The 25,394-nt window shown below is 38.7% G+C and overlaps 1 protein-coding gene across 4 annotated transcripts in view; it reads right to left on the reverse strand.

Moving 5' to 3' along the window:
- The window catches only part of emc10 (ER membrane protein complex subunit 10), a 103,651-nt gene that overhangs the window by 72,533 nt on the left and 5,724 nt on the right, over window positions 1-25,394 (reverse strand). For 3 of the 4 annotated variants that reach the window (XM_063062539.1, XM_063062537.1, XM_063062540.1), the window contains exons 2-3: window positions 4,759-4,825; window positions 1,132-1,244 (exon numbers count right to left, since the gene is read on the reverse strand). In XM_063062539.1, coding sequence (XP_062918609.1) covers window positions 1,132-1,244; window positions 4,759-4,825 — 180 coding nt within the window. Of the gene's footprint in view, window positions 1-1,131; window positions 1,245-4,758; window positions 4,826-23,310; window positions 23,426-25,394 lie in introns of all 4 variants that reach the window. The other variant, XM_063062538.1, reaches the window with a different exon arrangement.

Genomic DNA, 25,394 nt, shown 5'->3' on the forward strand with positions numbered 1-25,394 from the left:
CCCTCCACCAAACCACCTTCTCCCACACCTGGTCTCACCTATGGCCCTGTACTCCATCCCTTCTCCCCATCTTTTTAATCTGGCTTGTTCTCCCTTCCTTTCTGGTCTTGATGAAAAGTCATGGCCTGAAACGTTGTAAGTTTATTCCTCTCCAAGGATTCTGCCAGACTTGCTGAGTTCCTCCAGCATTTTGTACGCGGTGCTAAAACAGGTGATCTTTTCAGGAGGCTGGCTTTGGGCATGCAAATAACACGGCAAAGCCAATGAGTTTAACTAGGACCTCATCACTGGTAAATGCAAAACTATAATATGCTTACCTTATTCACTTGATCATACCATCAATACCAACATCAAACCTACAAACATCTGTAACTTTGTGAACTTTAACTTGGAAGGCCAAATGTATAATTACCGAAAAGCATAAAGCTTTGTAAATGTAAACAAAGATCACCTAGCCATTAAATAAAATTCTAGACTGAGTATACTGAGCAAACAATCAACATAACAGTGTTTAACATATTCGTCACGTCCAGAAACTACCTTTTGCATAATATACCCACAAAATCATGACCAGATATAGAGAAGTTAACATGGATAACAAAATTATTTTCCATGCATCTTTATTGCTCTTTAAGAAAACTATTATCAATGGAGTTCAATTCTGGCATCATCTGGTAGGAGCTTGTTATGTTTTCTTCATGACCAGTGTGGGTTTCCTCCCAGTGCTCCAGTTTCTTTTCACAGTCCAAAGGTATACCCATTAGTAAATTGTCCTGTGATTATTCTAGGGTTAAATGGGCAACACAGCTTGTTGGTCTGGAAGAGCCTGTCCTAGATTGTATTTCCACATAAACAAAAAAAAAATAGGTACATATAGCTCGATGATAATTAGTCGCCTAGCAATTTCTGGGCTCAGTTATACTACTTAATGTGCATAGTCACAACATGTTAACTTACTAACTAAAGGTTTTAGTAATGCTTGACACTATGATAGCAATAAAAAAAAATTTAAAAGCTAATCAATAACTTGTAGGGAAAATAAAGAAAAGTTAAGGCTAAAGAAAACAAAATGCATATTTGCTTATTTGAAGCTACTTCTCTTCAAGAATCCAAGGACTTGGTATTACTTACTCTGAGTTTGATCCTTTCATCCTCTGTCAGTTGCATCTGGTTTAGAGTGAGGACATTTTCACGGCCTGGTCTCCATAGAAATGAACCTCTTTTTTTATATTGCACGCTATCATCTACAATGAAAAGATAAATCTTTATTGCTCTGTGATGATCTATAAACAAAGGGTATCTGAATTTATTGACTTCAAAATATTGCTCTTGGATTCTGAACAGCAACGATAAAAATGTTGGCTGAAACTTCCCCCATCCAATGACTGCTCTCACAACAGAGGACAAAGCTCACTCATCATAAACCACTAATGCAATCACACAGTAATAAGAGGCCACTTCAAGTATTGAGTCCATACCAGCTCTTTCAAAGAGCAATTGTTAGCACCACTGTCTGTTCTTCCCACATTTTGGCAAATTATTTCCCATTCAAAGATAGAGATTAGCTTTATTTGTCACAAGTACATTGAAACATACAGTGAAGTATGTCTTTTTGTCACTGACCTACACAGTCTGAGGGTGGCTGCAAAGTGCCGCCATGCTTCCAGCACTAATAGCATGCTCACAACTTACAAACCCGGACAAACACGTGGGTCTTTCGAACGTGGGAGGAAACCCACTCGGGCACAGGGTTAACGTACAAACTTCTTACAGACAGCAGCAGGAATGGGACCCATGATCACAATCACGATCACTCTCACTGTAAAGCATTGCGCTACCTGCTATATTACCCCTACTAATACACATATTAATGCAATTTCTTATCATGGCAACTACTGAATCACGTCCATTAGATACAGTGGTGTTAGAAAGTTTATGAACCCTGTAGAATTTTCTCTATTTCTGCATAAATATCATCTAAAATGTAATCAGATCTTCACATGTCTTAAACTAGATAAAGAGAACCCAATTAAATAAATAACACAAAAAACATTGTACTTGCTCATTTATTTATTGAGAAAAATGATCCAATATTATATGTATTTATTGGGAAAAGTATGTGAACCTTTGCTTTCAGTAACTGGAGTGACCCCTTGTACAGCAGTAACTTCAACCAAACGTTTCCATTGACTGTTGATCAGACCTGCACATCAGCTTGGAGGAATTTTAGGCCATTCCTCCTTACAAAACTGCTTCAACTCTGAGATGTTGGTGGGCTTCCTTGCATGAACTGCTTGCTTCAGGTCCTTCCACAACATTTCTATAGGATTAAGGTCAGGACTTTGACTTGGCCATTCCAAAACACAAATTTTTTTCTTTTTAAACCATTCCGTCCATTGTTGATTTACTCTTGTCTTTCAGATCATTGTCTTGTTTCATTATCCAACTTTGATTAAGCTTCAGGTGACAGACTGCTATGCCTGGCGTTCTTGATATAATTTTGAATTCATTGTTCCCTTAACGATTGCAAGCTGCCCAGGCCCTGAGGCAGCAAAGCAGCCCCAAACCATGATGCTCCTTCCACCATGCTTCACACTTGGGATGAGGTTTGGGTGTTGGTGTGCAGTGCCCTTTTTCCTCCAAACACAGGAATGTGCATTTCTACCAAAAGGTTCAACTCTTGTCTCATCTGTGTACAGAACATTGTCCCAGAAGTGTTGTAAAACATCCAGGTGGTCTTTTGCAAACTTGAGACGTGCAGCAATTTTTTTTGGACAGCAGTGGTTTCCTCCGTGGTGTACTTCCATGAACACCACTCTTGTTCAGTGTTTTTCTTATAGTGGACACATGAACAGTCTTTAGCACGTTCTAGAGATTTCTGCGGGAGTTTTGCTGTTACCCTTGGGTTCTTTTTCACCTCATTAAGCTTTACACATTGAGCTCTTGGTGTGATCTTTGCAGGACGCCCACTCCTAGGGAGAGTAGAAACAGTACTGTTTCCTCCATTTGTAGACAATTTCTCTTAATGTGGACTGATGAACACTCAGGTCTTTGGAAATCCTTTTGTAGCCTTTTTCAGCTTCATGCATCTCTGCAATTCTTCTTTTAAGGTCCTCTGAAAGTTGACTTGATCAAGGCATATTGTACATAAACAGATCTTTCTTGAGAAGAGCAGGCTCTGTCAGTAACCTGACTATGTGTGTCTTTTTTTAAGGACAGGACACCTCTACACCCCACACCTCCAATCTCATCTCATTGATTAGAACACCTGACTCCAAATAGCTTATGTAGAAGGCATTACGCCAGAGGTTCTCAAACTTTTTCTAACAAATACATGTAATATTAAATCATTTGTCTCAATAAAAAAAATGAACAGGTATAACTTTTTGTGTTACTTATTTAATTGGGTTCACTTTATCTAGTTTTAGGACTTACATGAAGATCTGGTCACATTTTAGGTCATATTTAAGCAGAAATATAGAAAATTCTACAGCATTCACAAACCTTCTAGCACCACTGTAATACTGCCCAAACCTAACCAAATGCAGAATTATTTTTTAAATCCTTCAGGTTACGCCTTTCTTTCATCAATAACTTTAAGTTTGTGTTCCTTATGACATCTTCAGTCAAAGGAATGTTTGATACAGCAGTTTTTAGTGTATGAAGCTGCCAGAAGATGAGGATATTGATATTGGTTTGGTTTATTGTTTTCAAATATACCAAGATACAGTGAAATCTTATCTTGCATACTGTTCACACAGATCAGAGCATTACACAGTGTGCTTCAGCTAGAATAAGGTAAAACAGTAACAATGCAAAATGAAGTGTAAAAGCTATCAAAAAAGTGCAGTGTAGGTAAATGATAAGGTACAAGATCATAACGAGGTAGACTGTGAGGTCAAGGGTCCCTTGCATCATACAAGAAGTCCATTCAAGAGGCTGATGACAGTGGGATAGCAGCTGCTCTCGAGCATGGTGGTATGTGCATTCAGGGTTTTGTATCTTCTGCCCAATGGCAGAGGGGAGAAGAGAAAATATCTGCAGTGATTGGGGTATTTGATTATGCTGGCTGCTTTACTGAGGCAGCAAGAAGTTTAGATAGAGCCATAGAGGCGAGACGGGCGTCCGAGATGTGCTGACCTGTGTCTACAGTTTCTTGCAGACATGTGCAGTACAGTTGCCATACCAAGTTGTTATTGATCCAGACAGAACGCTTTCTATGATGTATTGATAAAAGCTGGTAAGAGTAAACAGGGACATGGCAAATTTCTTTAGCCTCCCAAGGTAGCAGACATGTTGGTGACTAACACGAGAGAGTCTGCAGATGGTGGAAATCCAAAACAACACACACAAAAAGCTGGAGGAACTCAGCAGGTCAGGCAGCATCTATGGAAATAAACAATCGACATTTGGGGCTGAGACCCTTCTTTGTGACTGAGGAGGAAGGGGGAAGATGCCAGAATAAAAAGGTGGGGAGAGGGGAAAGGAGACTAGCTGGAAGGAGATAGGTGAAGCCAGGTGGGTGGGAAAGGTCAAGGGCTGGAGAAGAAGGAATCTGTTGGTGAGCTTTCTTGGCTGCAAAATCAATACGGTTGGAGTAGGAAGGGCTATTGGAGGTGTTCACACCTAGGAACATGATGCTCTCAACCTCAATAGCATTCCATAGTATCCACTGTAATGACCTTAACCAAAAATTGTAACTACCATTACCCCATATTCATTACTGAAGGTCAATTCTCACCTGTGTTATAAACTTACCAAATTCAAATGAGTGCTCAAGCAGTATAGACACTCCTGCAATTTCAGAATCTACAACATCTCCAGGCTGAAAGAGAAGGAAAATAAATTAGTATGTATGCACTGGTGCAATACTGTACAAGAGATCATTCCCCCACTGTCTGTTCGGACACACCACCAGGGGCCATCAGACAGGTCAGAACCAAAGTGGCCAAACAACTCTAGAGCACAGCTTCTCAAAATCGATGCATGATAAATTAAATCTGAGTGAAAGCAAGGTTCTAAAAAGCAATAGATAAGCACCAGCAGGCATCAAATGGGCATTAATCCTACATTTTAACATTATGGGTAAAAAAAAAGTCTGCTAAGCTCTGGTCTTCTTGAAATTGATTCATTCTGTTCCAGTTTTTCTTCAAGCACTGACAATAGATACGCAGTCAGACTTTTTTTATTGGAAAAGATTATAGAAAAATACATTCAATCCAAAATATTTCATGTATTAATTATTTATTTTTACTTGGAAGAAGCTGGAGACTATGAAACACTATGTTGAGATTATAAACACAAAAGATTTTGCAGATTGGAAGTTTCGTTGATCACCGAGCTTGGGAAAATGTTTACAGACATTTCGGCTACAATCGAGAAGCCATTGTCAGTGCGGAGTTGGACCATCAACCGCACACTAATAATGGCTTCTCGATTGGAGCTGAAACTTCTGCAAACATTTTGCCAAGCTCGGCGATAAACTAAACTTCCAAAGAGCCAACCTGAGTTTTCCAGTTCTGCAGAAACTGGAAATTCAGAGCAACACACAAAATGTTGGAGGAACTCAACAGGTCGGGCAGCATCTACGTAGGGGAATAAACTGTTGAAGTTTCCGGCCAAGACCCATCATCGGGACTGGAATGGAAGGGAGAAGGAGCCTGCTGTCTGACCTGCTGAGTTCCTCCAGCATATTGTGTGTTTTGCATTAAGTTGAGTTCTTTGGAGTTAAGGAGAGAGAAAAAAAATGATTAACAAACAATGTCTTTACAGGTACTGGTTACCAGTTCCACTCAACACCCACATTCAGTTACACTAACTCCAATACAATGATTTATAAATGTGATTCCAAAGGATTCACAGAATTACAGAAATTTATACAACAGTTGAGCATTTGGCCTATCTTACTGATGTCAGCTGTAAGTGGAGCTAAGTAGGCTATCTCAACTTCACAGTACATTACCATAAAGCTGTTCAAATACTTAAGTACAGTGAGGATTTTTGCTTCAACTATCCTTTCAGCCAGATGCAACCACAGATCAAGTAAAAAGCTTGTTTTCTTCATTCTAACCCTAAGCCTTCTACGAATTAAATTAAATCTTAATTCCCTAGTTATTGATCGCTGTCATAGAGATTTACAGAACAGAAACAGGCCCCTCAGCCCATCTAGTCCACCACAAACTGTTATTCTATCTCGTCCCAGCGACCTGCATCTGGACCATAGCCCTCCATACCCCTCTCCATCCATGTGCTTATCCAAACAACTCTTAAAAGCTGAAATCGCATCCATATCCATCATCTCCACACTTGCACCACCCTTTGAGAGAAAACATTTCTCCTCAGGTTCCCCTTAAATATTTCAACTTTCACCCTTAACCTATGACTTTTAGTGCTAGCACCCAATCTCAGAGGAAAAAGCATGCTTGTATTTACCTATTTATACCCTCATAAGGAAATAAATTCATAAAACCCCATCTCAACCTTTCACAGCTTTATGCAGCTCAATGAAATTTACCCTCAATCTCCCTCATTCAAAAGAAACCCAAGTCTGTATCCTCAATTGTAATTCACCAGTCCTAGCACTATCACATCATTCTCACTGGTGTCCTGCATGGCTTTAACATTCAGCTGAGGGAGAGAACACAAAGGCTGCGATAAGGGTAAACGTTTCAGGAGCCTTTGCAAACACCTCTTCTATACGAACCATCACCTTCAGGAATCAATGAGCTCGGACTCCCAAAGTTTGGCTGTTCATCCAGAGATCATTGAAGCAGCTTATAGCACTGAAGTGGGCCTTTCAGTCCACCTTCACCATGCCAACCAAGATGTCCATCTGCAGCAATCCTATTGACAGCAATAGACTCAGGCCCTTCTACACCTTTCCTTATTTAAATACACAGGTCTCCTCTAAATTACTCCTCTCTCACCTTAAACCTGCGCCCTCTAGTCCTAGACTCTCTTACCCTGTATAAAGATTCTGACAATCTATCCCCTTCACAATCTTATAACCCTTACCTCATATATCCCAGTAGAAATAAGATACCAGCCTATGCAATCTCTTATAAGCATAACCTTCCATTCCCAGTGAATCTCTTTTGCACTCTCCATATTACTACCTCAATGTGGCAACCAGAACTGCTTGCAACACTCCAAATGCATTCTGAACAATGTTGCAGTTGTACAAAGCACAAAGCCCTAACTCTGATACTCAATTCCTCAGTTTATGACAGCATGCATACCACAAGCCTTCTTCACCATCCCATTCACCTGTTCAGTATTTTCAGGGAACTATCAATTTGTACTACAAGATGTCTCTGTACATCAATGGCTCCCAAGCTCCTGCCATTCATTCTATTTGTCCTACCAGAATTTGTTTTCCAAAGTGAATTGCTTCACACTTGTCTGGAATAAATTCCACATTCCACCAGTCCACCCAACTTTCCAGCTGATCTGTGTCCCACTACATCCTTAAGCAACCTTCTTTATTATCTACAACTCCAGCAATTTCCATGTCATCTGAAATTTACTCACCATATCCCCCATGTCTCACCCAAGTCACTTACAATAAAAGATCCCAGTACCAATCCCTGAGATGTATCATTTGTTAAAGATTGGCTGTCAGAAAAGCTGAATAAGTTAAGCCCATGTTCCAAAGTTATTGACCACTACCCATCCACCACTACCCTTTGCCTTCTATCAACCAACCAACTTCAGATCCGTTTTGGCAATACGTCTCGGATCCCTTATACATTAACTTTCTGGACCCGTCTAAGATGCAGCTCCTAACCAAATGCCTTACCATGCAAACCACATTTACTGCTCTACCTTCAATCTTCTAAGTTAACTCCTCAAAAACTCGGATTTGTGAGACAAGATCTCCCCTACACAAAACCATGCCCGACTCCTCCCAATCAGTCCCTGCCATTGCAAGCCAACATGAATTCTGTTCTTAATATCCTATCATTAATATATATTCCTTGGCCTAGTTTGCTCTCCCTAGTTATCTCACACTCACAAGACCAAGTTATATTTGCCTTTTTAAAAACCTACCCCCTTTAATTCATTCATTATTTAAGGCTTCTTTTCATTGACTACAGCTCTGCCTTTAATACCATCATTCCAAATAAACTGATTCCTAAGCTCCGGAACCTGGGCCTTAGCACTCAGATCTGCAGCTGGATCTTCAACTTCCTCACAGACAGGACCCAGGCTGTAAAAATAGGAGACAAGCTCTCCTCTACAATCACTCTGAGCACCAGTGCCCCACAAGGCTGTGTACTCAGCCCCCTGCTGTACTCACTGTACACTCATGCTTGTGTAGCCAAGTTTCTATCAAACTCAATATATAAGTTTGCTGATGACACCACAATTGTAGGCCGTATCTTGGGTAATGATGAGTTTGAGTAGAGAATGGAAATTAAGAACCTGGTGGCATGGTGCTAAGACAATAACCTATCCCTCAACTTCAGCAAGACGAAGGAATTGGTTGTTGACTTCAGAAGGAGTAGCGGACCGCACGTACATCAGTGGTGCGCAAGTGGAACAGGTCAAAAGCTTTAAGTTCCTCAGGGTCAATATCACAAATGACCTGACTTGGTCCAACCAAGCAGAGTCCACTGCCAAGAAGGCCCACCAGCACCTTTACTTCCTGAGAAAGCTAAAGAAATTTGGCCCGTCCCCTAAAACCCTCACTAATTTTTATAGATGCACCGTAGAAAGCATCACAACCTGGTATGGAAGTTGTCCTGTCCAAGACCGGAAGAAGCTGCAGAAGATCATGAACACAGCCCAGCATATCACACAAACTAATCTTCTGTCCTTGGACTCACTTTACACCGCACGCTGTCAGAGCAGTGCTGCCAGGATAATCAAGGACACGACCCACCCAGCCAACACACTTTTCGTCCCTCTTCCCTCCGGGAGAAGGCTCAGGAGCTTGAAGACTCGTACGGTCAGATTTGGGAACAGCTTCTTTCCAACTGTGATAAGACTGCTGAACGGATCCTGACCCAGACCTGGGCCGTACCCTCCAAATATCCGGACCCGCCTCTCGGTTTTTTTGGCACTACCTTACTTTCCCTTTTCTATTTTCTATTTATGATTTATAATTTAAATTGTTATTATTTACTATTGATTTGTACTCCAGAGAGCGCGTAACGCAGAATCAAGTATCGCTGTGATGATTGTACGTTCTAGTATCAATTGTTTGGCGACAATGAAGTATATTTACAAGTTCGCTTTCTTCCCAATGATCAAGCACCATCAATTTTAATATAATCACCAAATATTTAATCTACACCTCAAAAAACGATACTAAGTCCAGCTCCACTGTATCTCCTTTTTAGTATTACACATTATTCTCTATAACAGAGCCAAATTTAATCCAGCTTGCCATTTTCTGCTAGTTTTCACTTTCCTGATCAATCTACCATTTGTCAAATTCATGGATCAAAGCTATTTCCCTCATCAATCACCCTTGCTACTTCACAAAAGTTCAATCAAGCTAGAATTTTCCTTTAATAGATCCATGTCAATTGTCTTTGGCCATTAACTTATCCTGATGAAGGATCTCAGACTGAAACATTGACTCTTTATTCCCTTCCATAAATACTGCCTGACTTGCTGAGTTCCTCCAGTATTTTGTGTCTGTGTGCTCAATATCTACAGAATTTCATATATCTACAATGATACCTGGTTTTGATTTATGCTAGTCTCCAGAATTATTCCAATAATTCACCTTTTGTGAATGTCAGCTTGTAGTTACTCAGTCTACCCTTTATTGAAACCACTTCAGTGTTGTAATCCCCTACCACCACACCACAGTCACTACACACACACACACACACACACACAGTAGTTCACAGTAACAAAGATGACTATCTCCCCCACTGTTTTAGTTCAAGTAGAGGATGCTCAAGGGCAGAATTGATAAAACTCTCTTTTCACTCTTGCACAGTAATAATAGACATACTTTTCTTCTTCGAACATGGAAACACATTGATTAAGAAATTAGGAGAGATGATCCACAGTACCATGGGAAAAGGGCAAAAAGCTTCAAACCCACTTCATATCTCATTGACAGAGCATGTTAAGTCCCAACTTCAGAACTGCCGTAAAAAAAAATTTACATCAATTACTTAGGAAATACAGTTATCATGCAGAAAATGTGACATTAAACCTAAGGACTGAATCCCACCAGTAGCAATAACCAAGTAATAAACCACAAGAAATTTTGCCGATGCTGGAGATCCAGTACAACGCATGTAAAATGTTAGAGGAACTCAGCGAGTCAGGCAGCATCTATGGAGAGAAATAAACTGTTGATGTGTCAGGCTGAGATCCTTCATCATGACTGGAAAGGAAGACCCTTCATCTGTCTCGGCCTAAAATGTCAACAGTTCATTCCTCTCCATAGAATGACCAAGTTAGTTTTGTATAGTGCTACTGGTTGAAGGATAAACATTCCTAGGGCACTGAGAAAAATTCTCCAGCTGCTTCTCAAAATAACATTAATGGATCTTGAAATCCATTCAATACAGCAAACCTTGCCACAAATAGTGGATCACTTTCATTCTGTCCTGAAGTATCCAACTAAACTTTACACTCAAGTCTATGGAGTTGAGCGTGAATCCATGATGTTCAGGCATAGATTGAAAGCAGCTGTCACCAAGATAAACCCAATGCTGAATAATAAGATTTAAAGATGGATCTCTAGCCCGAAGACAAACTGTAATCATTAACCCAATCAGTGATGCAGGATGTTAAGCACAAATGCTGTAGATTAGCTTTATAAAGATAAGATTTGAAGATTAGCTTTATTTGTCATGTGTACATTGAAACATACAGCAAAATGTATCATTTTTTTTTGCGTCGACAGCCAATACAATCCGAGAATTGTGCTGGGAGCAGTCCACAAGCAACACCACACTTCAGACGCCATCACAGTATGCCCACAACTCAACAACTCTAACCTGTAGGTCTCCAGAATGTGGGAGGAGACCAGGGCGCCAGGATGAAACCCACACAGTCACAGGGAGTATGTACAAACTCCTTCCTAACAGCAGCGGGAATCAAACTTCAACTGGTGATCACTGGCATTGTAAGGCGATTACACTAACAGCTATGCTACCCCATGCAATAGTTTACAAGTATTCTTTCAATAAATGCATTTGAACTGCCAGTCAACCAATAAAGCCTGATGAGAAACTTAGTGATCAATTAAAAAGATTATAGAGGATATATTTTCAGCACCAATATTAAAATATAAAGCCCATGAGCAATTACCCTTGTGGTGATTTACTGCCATGTTAAAGTGGCCTTGTACCAGAAGTGATTACTCATTGTGAATCAAACAGTTTGCTCTTTATATTCACAGCTACATTTGTTTTGAGAAAAATGTTTTTGGAATGAAGCGAAATTGGAAAAATTCTGCCCATTTCAAGATAGGCCCAAATCTCAACAGGACAGAGCAGTACTCTCTCAAAGAGATTATATCTGTCACTAATGCAGATTTATTGGATGAAAGTACGCAGTATATCACAGGATGACTGCACAAAGTATGCTAAGACAGAAATGTGCAGGTTTTCTGGAAGCAAATGTAATACTTAATTTTATTTATGCCTTATTCTTAAGCACTTTTTGTAATCTGTGACAAAATCATTTCAGATGGTTCTAATTATGTATTCTGCCTCAAAGATCACCATGCCTTGGATTACGGTAATGAGAAGATGAAAAACTGACATTCTCAAGGACTTATGAGGTTCACATACAGTTATCTTTAAGAGAAGAACCTTTAAGAGATGATCATATTGAAAGGTCAAGCAATGATTTGGGCTGCCTCAGCTCAGTACAATTGTTTCAATTTATTCATTTATCACAACATGGAATTCACTGGCAAAGCTGGCGTGTATTTTTCATTTCTAATTACCCTGGGGAAACTAGCGGCAAGTTACTTTTTAAACCATTGTCATTTTTTCTTCTGAAGGCACTCTCACAATTTGACATTACTTTTCATTTCCCCCCTATCCAAACAGCAGGAAGAGAAATAACTATAATGCACAACAGTGCATGCAGAGGCAATGGTCTTCTGAGGCTGAGGTTCAAGTGGCTGCCAGAAGAGATTTTAAAGAGTTTCTCCACACCTAACAACCAGCACATTAAGGAATCCAGCTTCCCCTCCAAAAAATTAAAGATTAGCTTAACTTGTCACATGCAGTGAAATGTATCATCTGTGTCAATGACCAACAGTCCAAGGATTGCTCTGAGGGCAACATACAAGGGAGTCAGTCTACGCCAGCTTAATCAAAGACCCTTCACAGCTCAGACCATCTCTCATTCCCCTCTACCCTTCAGGCAAAAGATACAACAACCTGAAAGCGTCTATCATTAGACTCCAGGATAGCTTCCATCCTGCTCTTCTAATCTCATTGAACAGTCCCCTAGTATGCCAAGATCGACTCTTGACCTCAGTTAACCTCGTCATGACCCTTGCACCTTATTACCTGCACTGTTCTTTCTCTATAACTATAAAACTTAATTCTGCATTCTATTATTGCTTGTCTCTGTATTACCTCAATGAACTGTTGTAATGAAATGATCTGTATGGATGGTATGCAAGACAAGTTTTTCACTGCACCTCAAAACATGTGAAAATAATAAAACAATCAGCTAATTCTATATATATACACCAAGAAGATAACATTCAGACTTTGGGTGAATCATCTACAAGATGATTCAAGCTGTGCTGTGCCCTAAACCGCAAATTATTCCAACCCAATGCTAATTAATAAACCAGTTTTGATCATTTTCTAATACCTCTTGTAGATTAAAATGCTTGTGTGAATAAAATATTACTGGCAGAGATATAAAAATTAGAACATATCTATGAAGAAAATAGATAGCTTCGATGTCAAACTATCAAATAGATACAAAATCCAGAAACAAATTGAGTAATGTCTAACACAGGCATTTCCTAAGCTTTCATGATATCCAAAAATTAGCACTCATCTCTCCTCTTTGTACAGTCACAGAAGAACAGGCCCGACCAGTCCAAGCCAACCATGGCTGCCAGAAGCTATTTGAGGCACACACCATTGGGAGCATTTAATAGGTAGTGGGAGCTTATCCCCCATTACCACTCCCAGCTACAACAATATATAACAATAAGGTATATGAGCATAATTAGGCTATTTGAACCCATCAAGTCTGCTCCATATTTCATGGCTGATCCATTTTCCCTCTCAGGCCCAATCTCCTACCTTCTTCCCATGTTCCTTCATGCCCTGATTAATCAAGAATTTATCAACCTCTGCCTTAAATATACCTGATGACTTGGCTTCCACAGCTGCCTGTGGCAATGAATTCCACAGATTCACCACCCTCTGGCTGAAGAAATTCTTCCTCATCTCCATTCTAAAAAGATGACCCTCTATTCTGAGGCTGTGTCCTCTGGTCTTAAGATACCCCCACCATAGGTAACATCCTCCCCACTTCCACTCTATCAAGACCTTTCGACATTTGATGGATTTCAATGAGATACTCATTCTTCTGAATTCCACTACACAGAGATTCAGAGCCATCAAATGCTCCTCATACAACAAGTCTTTCAATGCCAAAATCATTTTCATGAACCTGCTTTGAACCTTTCCAATGTCAGGACATCCTTCCCTGCATAAGGCACACAAAACAGCTCATAATACTCCAAATGAGGCCTCCACCCGTGCTTTATAAATCTTCAACATTTCATCCTTGTTTTTATAATCTAGTCCTCTTAAAATGAACGCTAACATTGCATTTGCCTTCCTCACCACAGACTCAACCTGCAAATTAACCTTTAGGGATTCCTGCACAATGACTCCCAAATCCCTTTGCAACTCAGATTTTTGAATTTTCTCTCCATTTAGAAAATAGTCTATTCTTTTATTTCTTCTACCAAAGTGCATGACCATACACTTCCTGACACTGTATTCCATCTGCCATTTCTTTGCCCATTCTCCTAATCTGTCTAAGTCCTTCTGTAGCCTCTCTACTTCCTCAAAACTACTGCCCCGCCACTTAACTTTGTATTATCCGCAAACTTGGCCACAAAGCCACCAATTCCATCACCAAAATCATTGACATATAACATAAAAAGTAGTCCCAACAGATACTCTTGTGGAACACCACTAGTCACCAACAGCAAACCAGAAAAGGGTCCCTTTATTCCCACTCTTTGCCTCCTGCCAATCAGCCAATGCTCTATTCATGCTAATATCTTTCCTGTAATATCATGGGCTCTTAACTTGTTAAGCAGCCTCATGTGTAGCACCTTGTCAAAGGCCTTCAGAAAATCTAAGTACACAACATCCACCAATTCTCCTTTGTCTATCCTGCTTGTTATTTCTTCAAGGAATTCCAAAAGATTTGTCAGGCAAGATTTTCCCTTAAGGAAACCATGCTGACTAGGGCCTAATTTATCATGTGCCCCAAAACCACACTTTTAACAATTGACTCCAGCATCTTCCCAACCACCGAGGTCAGAGTAACCATAATTTCCTCTCTTCTGCCTCTCTCCCTTCTTGAAGAGTGGAGTGACATTTGCAAATTTCCAGTCCCCGGAACCATGCCAGAATCAATTGATTCTTGAAAGATCATTACTAATGCCTCCACAATCTCTTCAGCCACCTCTTTCCAAACCCTAGGGTGTATATCATCTGATCCAGATGACTTATCTACCTTCAGACCTTTCAGTTTCCCAAGCACCTTCACACACTTCTGCCCCTGACTCTCAAACTTCCAGCATACTGCCAGTGTCTTCCACTATGAAGACTGATGCAAAATACTTATTCAGTTTGTCTGGGGACTTCCGGTAGCGCTCATGGAGTGAAGTCGCGTTCTTGACTCGCTCCATTACCTCTGAGTTTTTTTTCTTATGATCAGCTATATTTTAATTAACCATTAAGGCATCAACTTTTACAATACTTTGAAATAAAGTGGGCTCTCCGATAACTGGATGCGTTTAAGGTCTGCTATGTCTAAGAATGGGAAAAACGGGAAGGATGGCAAACCTCCGGTTAAACCGAAAGGTATTGATTTCCCTCCGACTGAACCACCGGTGACTTTGAAAGCTATATCGGAGTTAATTCAAAGGGAAATTTCAACCTCTGTTACGGAGCTGATTCGTGCGGAAATTTCAATTAATTTCCAGAAAATTGCCGATTCAATCGATAAGATACAAACATCTATTACGGAACATCAGTCGGCTATACCTGATCTTCAAAAATCCACGCAACAAAGTGAGCTTAAGATGGGGAAAATCGAAGAAACAATTAATGTAATGAAGAAGAAACTTGACTTTCTGACCTTTAAAAACTCTGACTTAGAATCTAGAATGCGACGGCAGAATCTACGAATGATTGGGGTGCGTGAAGCTGTTGAATCTGATAACCCTATGAAGTATTTTTCTCAACTTTTAAAAGATGCATTTCCTACTGTATTTCCTGACCAACCACCGTTATTGGATCGTGTTCACAGAGTTCCATCATACTAGCCTAGGTCAGATAAACCTAGACATGTCATTTTACGGTTTCATTACTTTCAAGACAAGGAGAAACTGTTTCGATTCGTTCGATCTAAAGGTTTCATTGATTTTTTGGATCTTAAGTTCCGATTCGTGGAAGATTTCAGTAAACCAATCCGGGATCAACGGGTTCGTTACAGATCTGTGATGTCGGAACTCTACAAGATGGATTTAAGACCAGCGCTTCTTTACCCTGCACATTTAAGGATTCGTACGTTGGATGGAGCCCTCCGTTTTTTTGACTCTCTATCGGATGCCCAGAGTTATCTGGATCAATTTTCACCTTCAACATCCTAATTGTAATTTTTTAACTATCTCCGTTGATCGGAGGCTGTGAATTTGTCGGTCTTAATTTTTTTTTGCCCTATTTGGGCAGAAAAGTTTATTTTTGATTACTTAATATGGTTGCTAAACTTTCTTTTTAACTGCGTCATTTCTTTCTTTTTCCCAGGGGATTCTGGGTGGTTACTTCCTTATTGTCATTTTACATATTTCCTTTGTGGCCTTAAATTTTGTAGTTTTTTTTTAAATCTATTTTGTTTTGTAGGTTTTTATAACTAGTTTATGTTAATAATCTTATTTTTTTTTGTTGTTTTGTTTATTCATGGGTCTGGGGTTTATTGCGGTTTTTTTATATATTTTCTGGCTCTTATTCTGTTATGTGTTTATTTTAATTGAGTTATCTTTTTTTTATTCTTTTACTGTTTTATAATCAGCTGATCTTTTTTATATTTACACTCTTTTTTTAGGGAGCGTATACCGGAAGTCATGGGGGTAGTTTTAGTGCTTGCTTCTTTCGGGCTTGTCTGCGTTAGATTTAGCCTTGGGGTCATGGGGTGGGGGTGGTGGGAGGTGGAGGGAGGGAACGTTTTAGTTTTTTTCTTCTTGGGCTATATACATTATTGAAGTATTGGTTGCGTTCTTCTTCCCGGTATCTCTTGTATGTTCTGTTCCCTCTCCGGGTTCGTGGGTCGAGCCTATTGTCAATCCCCCTTGTTGTGGGTTGACTTTAGGGTTTATGGAGTCTATTATTAATTTTGTCTCCTGGAATACTAATGGTCTTAATCATCCTATTAAAAGGAAAAAAGTTTTTAAAGTGTTCCGGAGACTTAAAGCACAAATTTTATTCTTACAAGAGACCTATGTGCGGAGGGGGGACAGACTATATTTTTTTAAATTCTGGAAGGGATAAAAGTTTCATTCGAACTCCAATACTAAGATTTGAGGCGTCTCTATTTTTATAGACTCCTCAGTTACTTTTATACAACATGATATTATTTCTGATCCGAATGGTAGATTTCTATTGGTTAGTGGTTTACTATTTAATAAAAAAGTAGTTTTGGTTAATGTTTATGCTCCTAATATGGACTGTCCGGAATTTTATAAATCATTATTTAATCAGTTTCCGAATTTGAATGAGTTTTCATTGATCTGGGGCGGAGATCTTAATACCTGTTTGTCTCCAGCTTGGGACCGTTCGGCTCCTTTACGGACCTTACCTAATAAATCTGCAACTTTGATTAATTCATTCCTTTCTGATTCTGGGTCGACGGACATTTGGCGCTTTTTGCATCCTCAGGAAAAAGATTTTTCTTTTTTTTCCACATGTTCATCATTCCTATTCAAGAATTGATTATTTCTTTATTGATTCTCGTCTTATTTCCTCTGTGATTATGACTCTATAACCATTTCGGATCATGCTCCACTTAAGCTTTCTATTAAAATTCTGGCCAATATACAAAATAATAGACAATGGCGTTTTAATTCGCTGTTGCTTCAGGACTCAGACTTTGTTAACTTTATGAATGAACAGACTGATCTTTTTTTCACAATTAACCATACAGAGGATATTTCTGTTAACACTCTTTGGGACACTTTCAAAGCTTATATTCGTGGTCAGATTATCTCGTATTCTGCTGCTTTGAGGAAGAAGCAGAAGCAGGAGGAGTTGGTAATTGTGGGCAAGATTAAGGAAATTGATAAGAAATATGTTATAGCTCCTTCTGAGGAGTTATATAAACAAAGAACTGAACTTCAAATGGAACACAGTTTATTACTCTCGTCCTCGATTGTAAACCAATTAAAGAAAACAAGAAGTGAATTTTATGTACACAGTGACAAAATTGGCAAACTGTTGGCTAATCAATTGAAGTCTAATTATGCTAAATCTCAAATTAATCAGATTTATAACCAAAATGATCGACTGATACTTGATCATGTGGGGATTAATCAAACCTTCTGTGAATTTTACTCTTCCTTATATCAATCAGAGTCTCCTCGAGATTCTAAATATATGAATGATTTTTTAGATAATTTAGACTTCCCTGAGATTTCACAGGATATGGCTTCTATGTTAGATACTCCCATTACCATGGATGAGATTAAGAATGTTATTTTCTCTATGAATTTGGGGAAAGCTCCTGGCCCTGATGGGTTTACCGTAGAATTTTATAAATGTTTTGCTCCTTCATTAATCCCTTGGCTCTGTAGGGTTTTTGAGGCTTCATTGAAACTTGGTAAACTTCCTGAATCTTTTAATAGAGCGTCAATTTCTTTAATATTAAAGAAGGATAAAGATCCTGCTCAATGTGCATCTTATAGACCAATATCTTTATTAAATGTTGATTCTAAAGTTTTTTCTAAGTTATTAGCAAATAGATTAGAAAAAGTACTTCCCTCTATTATTTCGGAAGACCAAACGGGTTTTATTAAAGGTCGTTACTCTTTTTATAATATTCGTACACTGTTAAATATCGTTTATACTCCCTCACAAAATGTTCCTGAGTGTGTTATCTCTTTAGATGCCGAGAAAGCTTTTGATAGAGTAGAATGGCCTTATTTATTTAAGGTGCTTGAAATGTTTAATTTTAGCTCGAAATTTATATCCTGGATTAAACTCTTATATTATTCTCCTGTGGCCTCGGTCCGTACTAACTCTTTAAGTTCACCTTTTTTCCCTCTTTTTCGAGGTACTCGACAAGGTTGTCCTCTTAGTCCCTTATTATTTGATATTGCATTAGAACCTCTTGCAATTGCCATTCGAGAATCTCCAAATATTACTGGGATAACTCGGGGCTTAAAGTCCCATAAATTATCACTCTATGTTGATGATTTACTTTTATATATTTCTAATCCTCAAAAATCCATCCCGGCTGTTTTAGAGTTATTAGCACAATTTGGTCTTTTTTCAGGTTATAAATTAAATCTTAGTAAGAGTGAACTCTTTCCGATTAATAAACAACTTCCCTTATATTATAAATTTCCATTTAAATTGATTAATAATTATTTTTCATATCTTGGGATTAAAATTACTTGTAAATACAAAGATTTATTTAAGACTAACTTTTTACCATTAATAGACCATATTACTCAACTTTCATCTAAATGGTTTCCTTTATATTTAACTTTGATTGGTCGTATTAATGCAGTTAAGATGTTTTTTTTGCCAAAATTTTTATATATGTTTCAGGCATTACCAATCTTTGTTCCAAAATCTTTTTTTGACAAAGTTGACTCTAAAATTTCTTCATTTATTTGGCAGAATAAAAACCCGAGACTGGGTAAAATACATTTACAGAAAGCTAAGAGAGATGGAGGCTTAGCATTACCTAACTTTAGATTTTATTATTGGGCAATTAATATTCGACATATGAAATTCTGGTTACTGGACCAGGATATACTATCCATTCCTAAATGGGTAGTATTGGAATTACAATCTGTTCAGGGTTTTACACTTGGCTCTATTTTAGGTTCCTCTCTTCCTTTTGATTGGAAACGCCTTAAACAGGTGTCTAACCCGATAGTTAAATATATCTTGCGTATTTGGTTTCAATTCAGAAAATTTTTTGATCTTAATCAATTTGGGTTAGCGATTCCTATTTTAGGTAACATATTTTTTCCTCCCTCTTTTACGGATCGTGCTTTTCAAACTTGGAAGACTAAGGGTATTTCACGGTTTTTGGATTTATTTTTAGATGGTTCCCTTATGTCTTTTGAACAATTATCTAATAAATATAACTTATCAAGAATACATTTTTTTAGATATCTACAAGTTAGAAATTTCCTAAGTACTATACTTTCTTCCTTTCCAATGCTTCCTCCTACATACATTTTAGATACTATAATCAACCTTAATCCATGTCAGAAAGGTGCATCGGCTATGATTTATAATATTATTATGAAACTTAGGAAAGCTCCATTTGATAAGATTAGGGTCGATTGGGAACAGGAATTGGGGTTTACCATTTCCGTGGATGACTGGGGGCAGATTTTACAATTAGTCAATACTTCCTCTATCTGTGCTAAACATTCCCTAATTCAATTTAAAGTTGTTCCTAGAGCACATATGTCCAAAGATAAGTTAGCGCGCTTTTATTCTCATATTAATCCTTTTTGTGATATATGTCCGGGGCAGATAGCCTCTCTGACTCATATGTTTTGGTCTTGCCCTACTTTGGAAACTTTTTGGAGAGACATTTTAATATTATCTCCAAGGTATTGAATATAGATATCTCTCCTCACCATATTACTGCTATCTTTGGACTACCTAAAATTTCCAGTAATCTCTCCCCTTCAGCCCGTAGAATGATTGCATTTCTTACTTTAATGGCGAAAAGATGTATCTTACAACATTGGAAAGAGCTTAATGCTCCAACTACCTTTTTTTGGTTTTCTCAGACGATATTATGCTTGAATCTGGAGAAAATTAGAAGCAATCTTTATGACTCCTCATTTAAATTTGAACAGACTTGGAGATATTTTATTCAATATTTTCATTTAATGTAATATATACCCTTCTTGTTTTTTTTTACTGTTTTTAATGGAGGTCGGGATTGAGGACGTGATTTTAAGTTTAACTCTGTTTGGTTTCAAGTTAGCCCATTGCTTTGCTTTGCTTTTAGTTAGTTGCACGGTGGGTTTTTTTTTGGGGGGGGGGTTTCCTTTTCTCTATTGATATATATATAAAATTAGTATACTATTATGTTACCTTGGTATGTTATGTTTAAATTACATTGTTTGTAGTATCTTTTTTGTATTAATATCTTCTGTAATTTTATTATATTCTAACAGTGTATTAGTGTCTACATGGCTTACCTTTTTGTATACTTATTTAATATAAAGATTTAAAAAGAAAAAGTTTGTCTGCCATTTCCTTGTTCCCCCATTACTACCTCTCCAGTATCGTTTTCCACTTTTCTGATGTCAACTCTCTTTTACACTTTATATATCTGAAGAAACTTTTAGTATCCTCTTTTCTATTATTGGCTAGCTTTCCTTCATATTCTATCTTTTCCTTCCTTATGACTTTTTTGTTGCCTTCTGTTGGCTTTTAAAAGTTTCCTAATCTTCTAACTTCCCACTAATTTTTGCTCTATTATATACTCACTCTTTGGCTTTTATGTTGGCTTTAACTTCTCTTGTCAGCCACAGTTGTGTCATCCTACCTTCAGAATACTACTTTGGGATGTATATATCCTATACCTTACGAATTACTCCCAGAAATTCCAGCCATTGTTGCTCTGCTGTCATCCATGCTAATGTTCCTTTCCAATCAATTTTGGCCAGCTCCTCTCTCATGCTTCTGTAATTCCTTTTGCTCCATTGTAATACTGATATATCTGGCTTTAGCTTCTCCTTCTCAAATTGCAGGGTTAACTCTATCATATAATGATTACTGGCCCCAAGGGTTCCTTTACCTTAAACTTTCTTATCAAGTTGGGTTCATTGCGCAACACCCAATCTAGAATAGCTGATCCCCTAGTGGGCTCAACCACTAGCTGCTCTAAAAAGCCATCTCATAGGCATTCTAGAAATCCAGCACCAACTCGATTTTCCCAGTATACCTGCATATTGAAATCCCCCATGACTATCATAACATTGCCCTTTTGACATACATTTTCTATCTCCCATTGTAATTTGTAGACCACATCTTTACTACCATTTAGGGGGTCTGTATATAACATTTCAATCTACTGGTAAGTTTAATAACTACTGTAATTTCAAAGTAGTGATGAGCGTACCGTAAACTGTATTTTGAGATATCTGTAACAACTATAAGGTGATATGAAAATATTTGTGATTTATATTAGTGACTAAGTCACAGGTACCGTTAATATTACTATGGTTTGTTGCCTACATTCATAATTGAAGGAAATTATATTTTTTTCCCCATCCAAGATCATGGACCCCCGAAATCTATCCATGGACCTCCAAGGGGTCAATAACCTCAGATAAAGAAGCAGTCTTGAAGGATAGTGAACTGAGGAATTAGAAAGGAATCTGTATTTAAATTTAAATGAGTGTGGAATTAATACACTGTAGATAATCAAGATGGCAGTAAGTTGCAATTCCTCTCAAAGTCATGGCTCAGACTTGGTTATTTTTAAGTTTGTAGGGATGGTTTTGGGAACAAGGCAGCAGATAGGAGTCAAGTTTAAGAGTTTCGGGACAAGGATGTGAGGAGTCAAAGGTCAGATTACAGTTTTGTGATGTGGATGGGTGACAAAGGACATCCATAGATGACAGGTTGTCCCAGGTCAGTGGGTCCCAGGATAGGATTGGATGATTGTGTGAGCAGAAGGCATGAAAGCCTAGAGTTCGAGGTCCCGTCATCGGCTAGTCCAGGAGTTGATAACAAAGATTGGTCAATCTGAAGTCCAGAAGTCAAAGCCCAATGGCTGAAGCCTGAAGAATGAAGACCTGTCCTGAGGTTGGAGGACTGTCCTCTCTCCCACACACTTGGAAAGGGTCTTTTTTGGCTTTTGTTTTGTTGCTTGTTGTATTCTATTTTGTGTTCTGAGTTGTTCTGCCAAGCGTTATAGACGTGCTAAGTTGGGACCAGAGTGTATGGCAATACATGCAGGCTATCTCCAGCATATCCTTAAATTGTGTTGGTTGTTGACGCAAATGACGCATTTCACTGTATGTTTCGCTATACATCAGATAAATAAATGAATTTGATGCATGATGGTTGGCATTAACATGGTGGGCCACAGGGCACACTTCTATGCTCTTTAACTCCATGACTAATAACATGACTCTCTAAAATTAGTAAATGCTCTTAGACATGAGACTCCAGAATGAAGAGACAGTCGCCATCATACTGCAAATACAGAAAACCAAAGTCAATTCTCTGGTTTGAATTTTTATTTCATTTCTGTTCAACCAAACTATTACTTCAATTCAACATTACACTCACGGTATGTCCCAATAGCATTAATGTTGTTTTTCAGCTTCTGACTAGCAAGTCAGTGATATTTCCAAAGATGAATGGGCTTGAAACTTGGCCTGAGATGAGAAAGTTTGAGATTGACTGCTTGACATTTACAACTTAAGCAATTAAACAGTCTTTTAATCAAACAGAGATACCACATCAGACGATTTTTAATGAAAGCAAATATAAAATAGATATAAAATATGACAAATGTGGTGGTTTCAAAGTTCCTGTTCCAGTGACATGAAAGCAATCTAGCAGCCACTTTAACCAATACTCAAATCTTCTTCCATTCCTATCTACTCCTGTCTGTTATTGACACGCAATTCACACTGAATAACCAAACAACTAAATCAAAAATCCAAAGATCAATGTTAAAAATAACATGTTGTGCTGATATATCATGTAAGTTATTAACTTTTGAACACCAGGAAGACTGGAAGAGCTTTAGCTTTGTGAATAATTCAAGTGTACTTGAACTCCCAGTTCCACCTATTACAAAATCCAATACTATAAAGATTTAAAGATTTTTTTAAATTACCTTCAATTGACACAGGTACATCAAAACTTTGAAACAGTGAAATGCATCATTTTGCATCAATCGCCAACGAAATCCAAGGACGTGCTGGGGGCTGCCCTTAAGCATCACCATGTTTCTGATAAAGTATGTAAAACGGGTTAACACTTCGTTAAACAATAGCAGCCTGTTTTTCTGAGGCTACGTCCATACTAGGCCGGATAAATCTGTAACCGAAGCTTTTTCTCTTCGTTTTGACCCTCCGTCCACACTGAAATGGCATTTTCCTCCCTTGAAAACGGAGCTTTTCAGAAACGCTCTCCAGAGTGAATAAATCTGAAAAAGCCTAATACGGGGTAACCGGCTATTTTTAAAACGCTGTCATGACGTGCCGGAACAGATGGATGTGGCAGCGCGGCATTTCCTTGTTTTCTTGAACGCAACCTCCCAACACCACAACAACAATGGCGGACAGCTTCATGCATGTGTTGTTTACTTTACTGTCTATGTTAATAGCTTGTTTGGAGTTAAACATAGCCATCTACCACGTACAGGCAGCATATCTACGTACAAAAAGGCGTCCTTTGTGCTCACAGTTGCTGTGCAATGGATCTGCACAACGTCAACGCCGTTATCAATCGTACAAAGACCGGCAGTTTTGGAGATGACCCGGCCGAACCAGTGTGTGGTGGGAACGGAAATAGAACACCACCTCCATTTCGGTTGCTTTCTGTAGACGTGTCCTGTGCATGCCCAGTAGGAGAAGATTTGCCCAAATACCCGTTTTAATGTGGACAGAGGTATTTTCAAAAACGTCTAGTGTGAACGCCTATCGTTTTTACGCAAAACCAGTGTTTTCAAAATTATCCGGTCTAGTGTGGACATAGCCTGAGAGAAACCGCTGACAATCAACATGTGCTAATTTTGTTATTCAATGCTAAGCATTATTTCTTCTTGAAGGTAGCTAGCTAGCTACGGTTTCAGGATGCTTATCTCCATGTGCACTCATGCATAGAAATAAGACAACTCCAGCCTGTTGGTGTATGTTCTGTCCATTATGCCTGTTCTGTAATTTGACCTTCGGTACTGTCAAGCAATAGATAAGTCCGACTCCAGCTGGGTATGTGTGGGAGGGTACCTGAATGACTATATCTCTTCTGTAAGGGGAATTGTGAGTTAGTTGGTAAATCGGGCAGGAACAGTCACAGACAGACTGTTCCCATTTGAGCGACTAACTGAGCAAGCCCCGGATGCTTTGAATAAAGAGTTTGTACTTATACGGTCTCTGAGTGACTTATCCAGATTCAACTTCCACATTTCCAGTACCAACATAGCATGCCCACAACTTACTAACCCTAACCTGTATGTCTTTGGAATGAGGGAGGAAATCGAAGCACCCAGAGGAAACCCATCTGGTCACAGGGAGAACGCACAACCTCCTTACAGACAATGGCGGGAACTAAACACTGAATGGTGATGGTTAGTGTTAAAAAGCGTTGCATCAACTGCCACACTACCATGCTGTACCCCCACCAGGCTTTATTTTATATTGCCCAAGTTTAATTTTAGTAACTTCCACTCAGTACAGTCCATAAGAGGTGACTTAGCCAACAAGTATCCTTTGACTACAGATGGTATGTGCAGCACTTGCTGCTCATTGGTGTTGCGTAAAGATTCAGAAGACAGCAAATAGTTATGGTATTGCAATAAAAACAGAAAATGCTCAAAACACTAAGCAAATTAGGTACCATGCATGACAGTAAGCTCCAATAAAACATCAAGTCGAAGGTTAACTCTGATCCTCGCTACATTAATAGCACCCCATTTACATAGTATTTCCAATGGTTTGTGTTTTCCTTTCACATTTCCAGGATCTACAATGTTCTATATGCACACATGCTGTTTCTACATGTAAACCATAAGTCATGGTAGCAGAATTAGACCATTTGGCCTATTATGTCTGCCCTACCATTTGATCATGGGGATTTTTTTTTAATCCCTTAACCCATTCTCCTCCCTTCTCCCCATAACCCAGAGCCATCAAACACGCCTCACATGTTAACTCTTTCATTCCCGGAATCATTTGCATGGAACCTCCTCGGGATCCT

This window comes from Mobula hypostoma, chromosome 11 (assembly GCF_963921235.1).
Source record: "Mobula hypostoma chromosome 11, sMobHyp1.1, whole genome shotgun sequence".
NCBI classification, from domain to species: Eukaryota; Metazoa; Chordata; class Chondrichthyes; order Myliobatiformes; family Myliobatidae; genus Mobula; species Mobula hypostoma.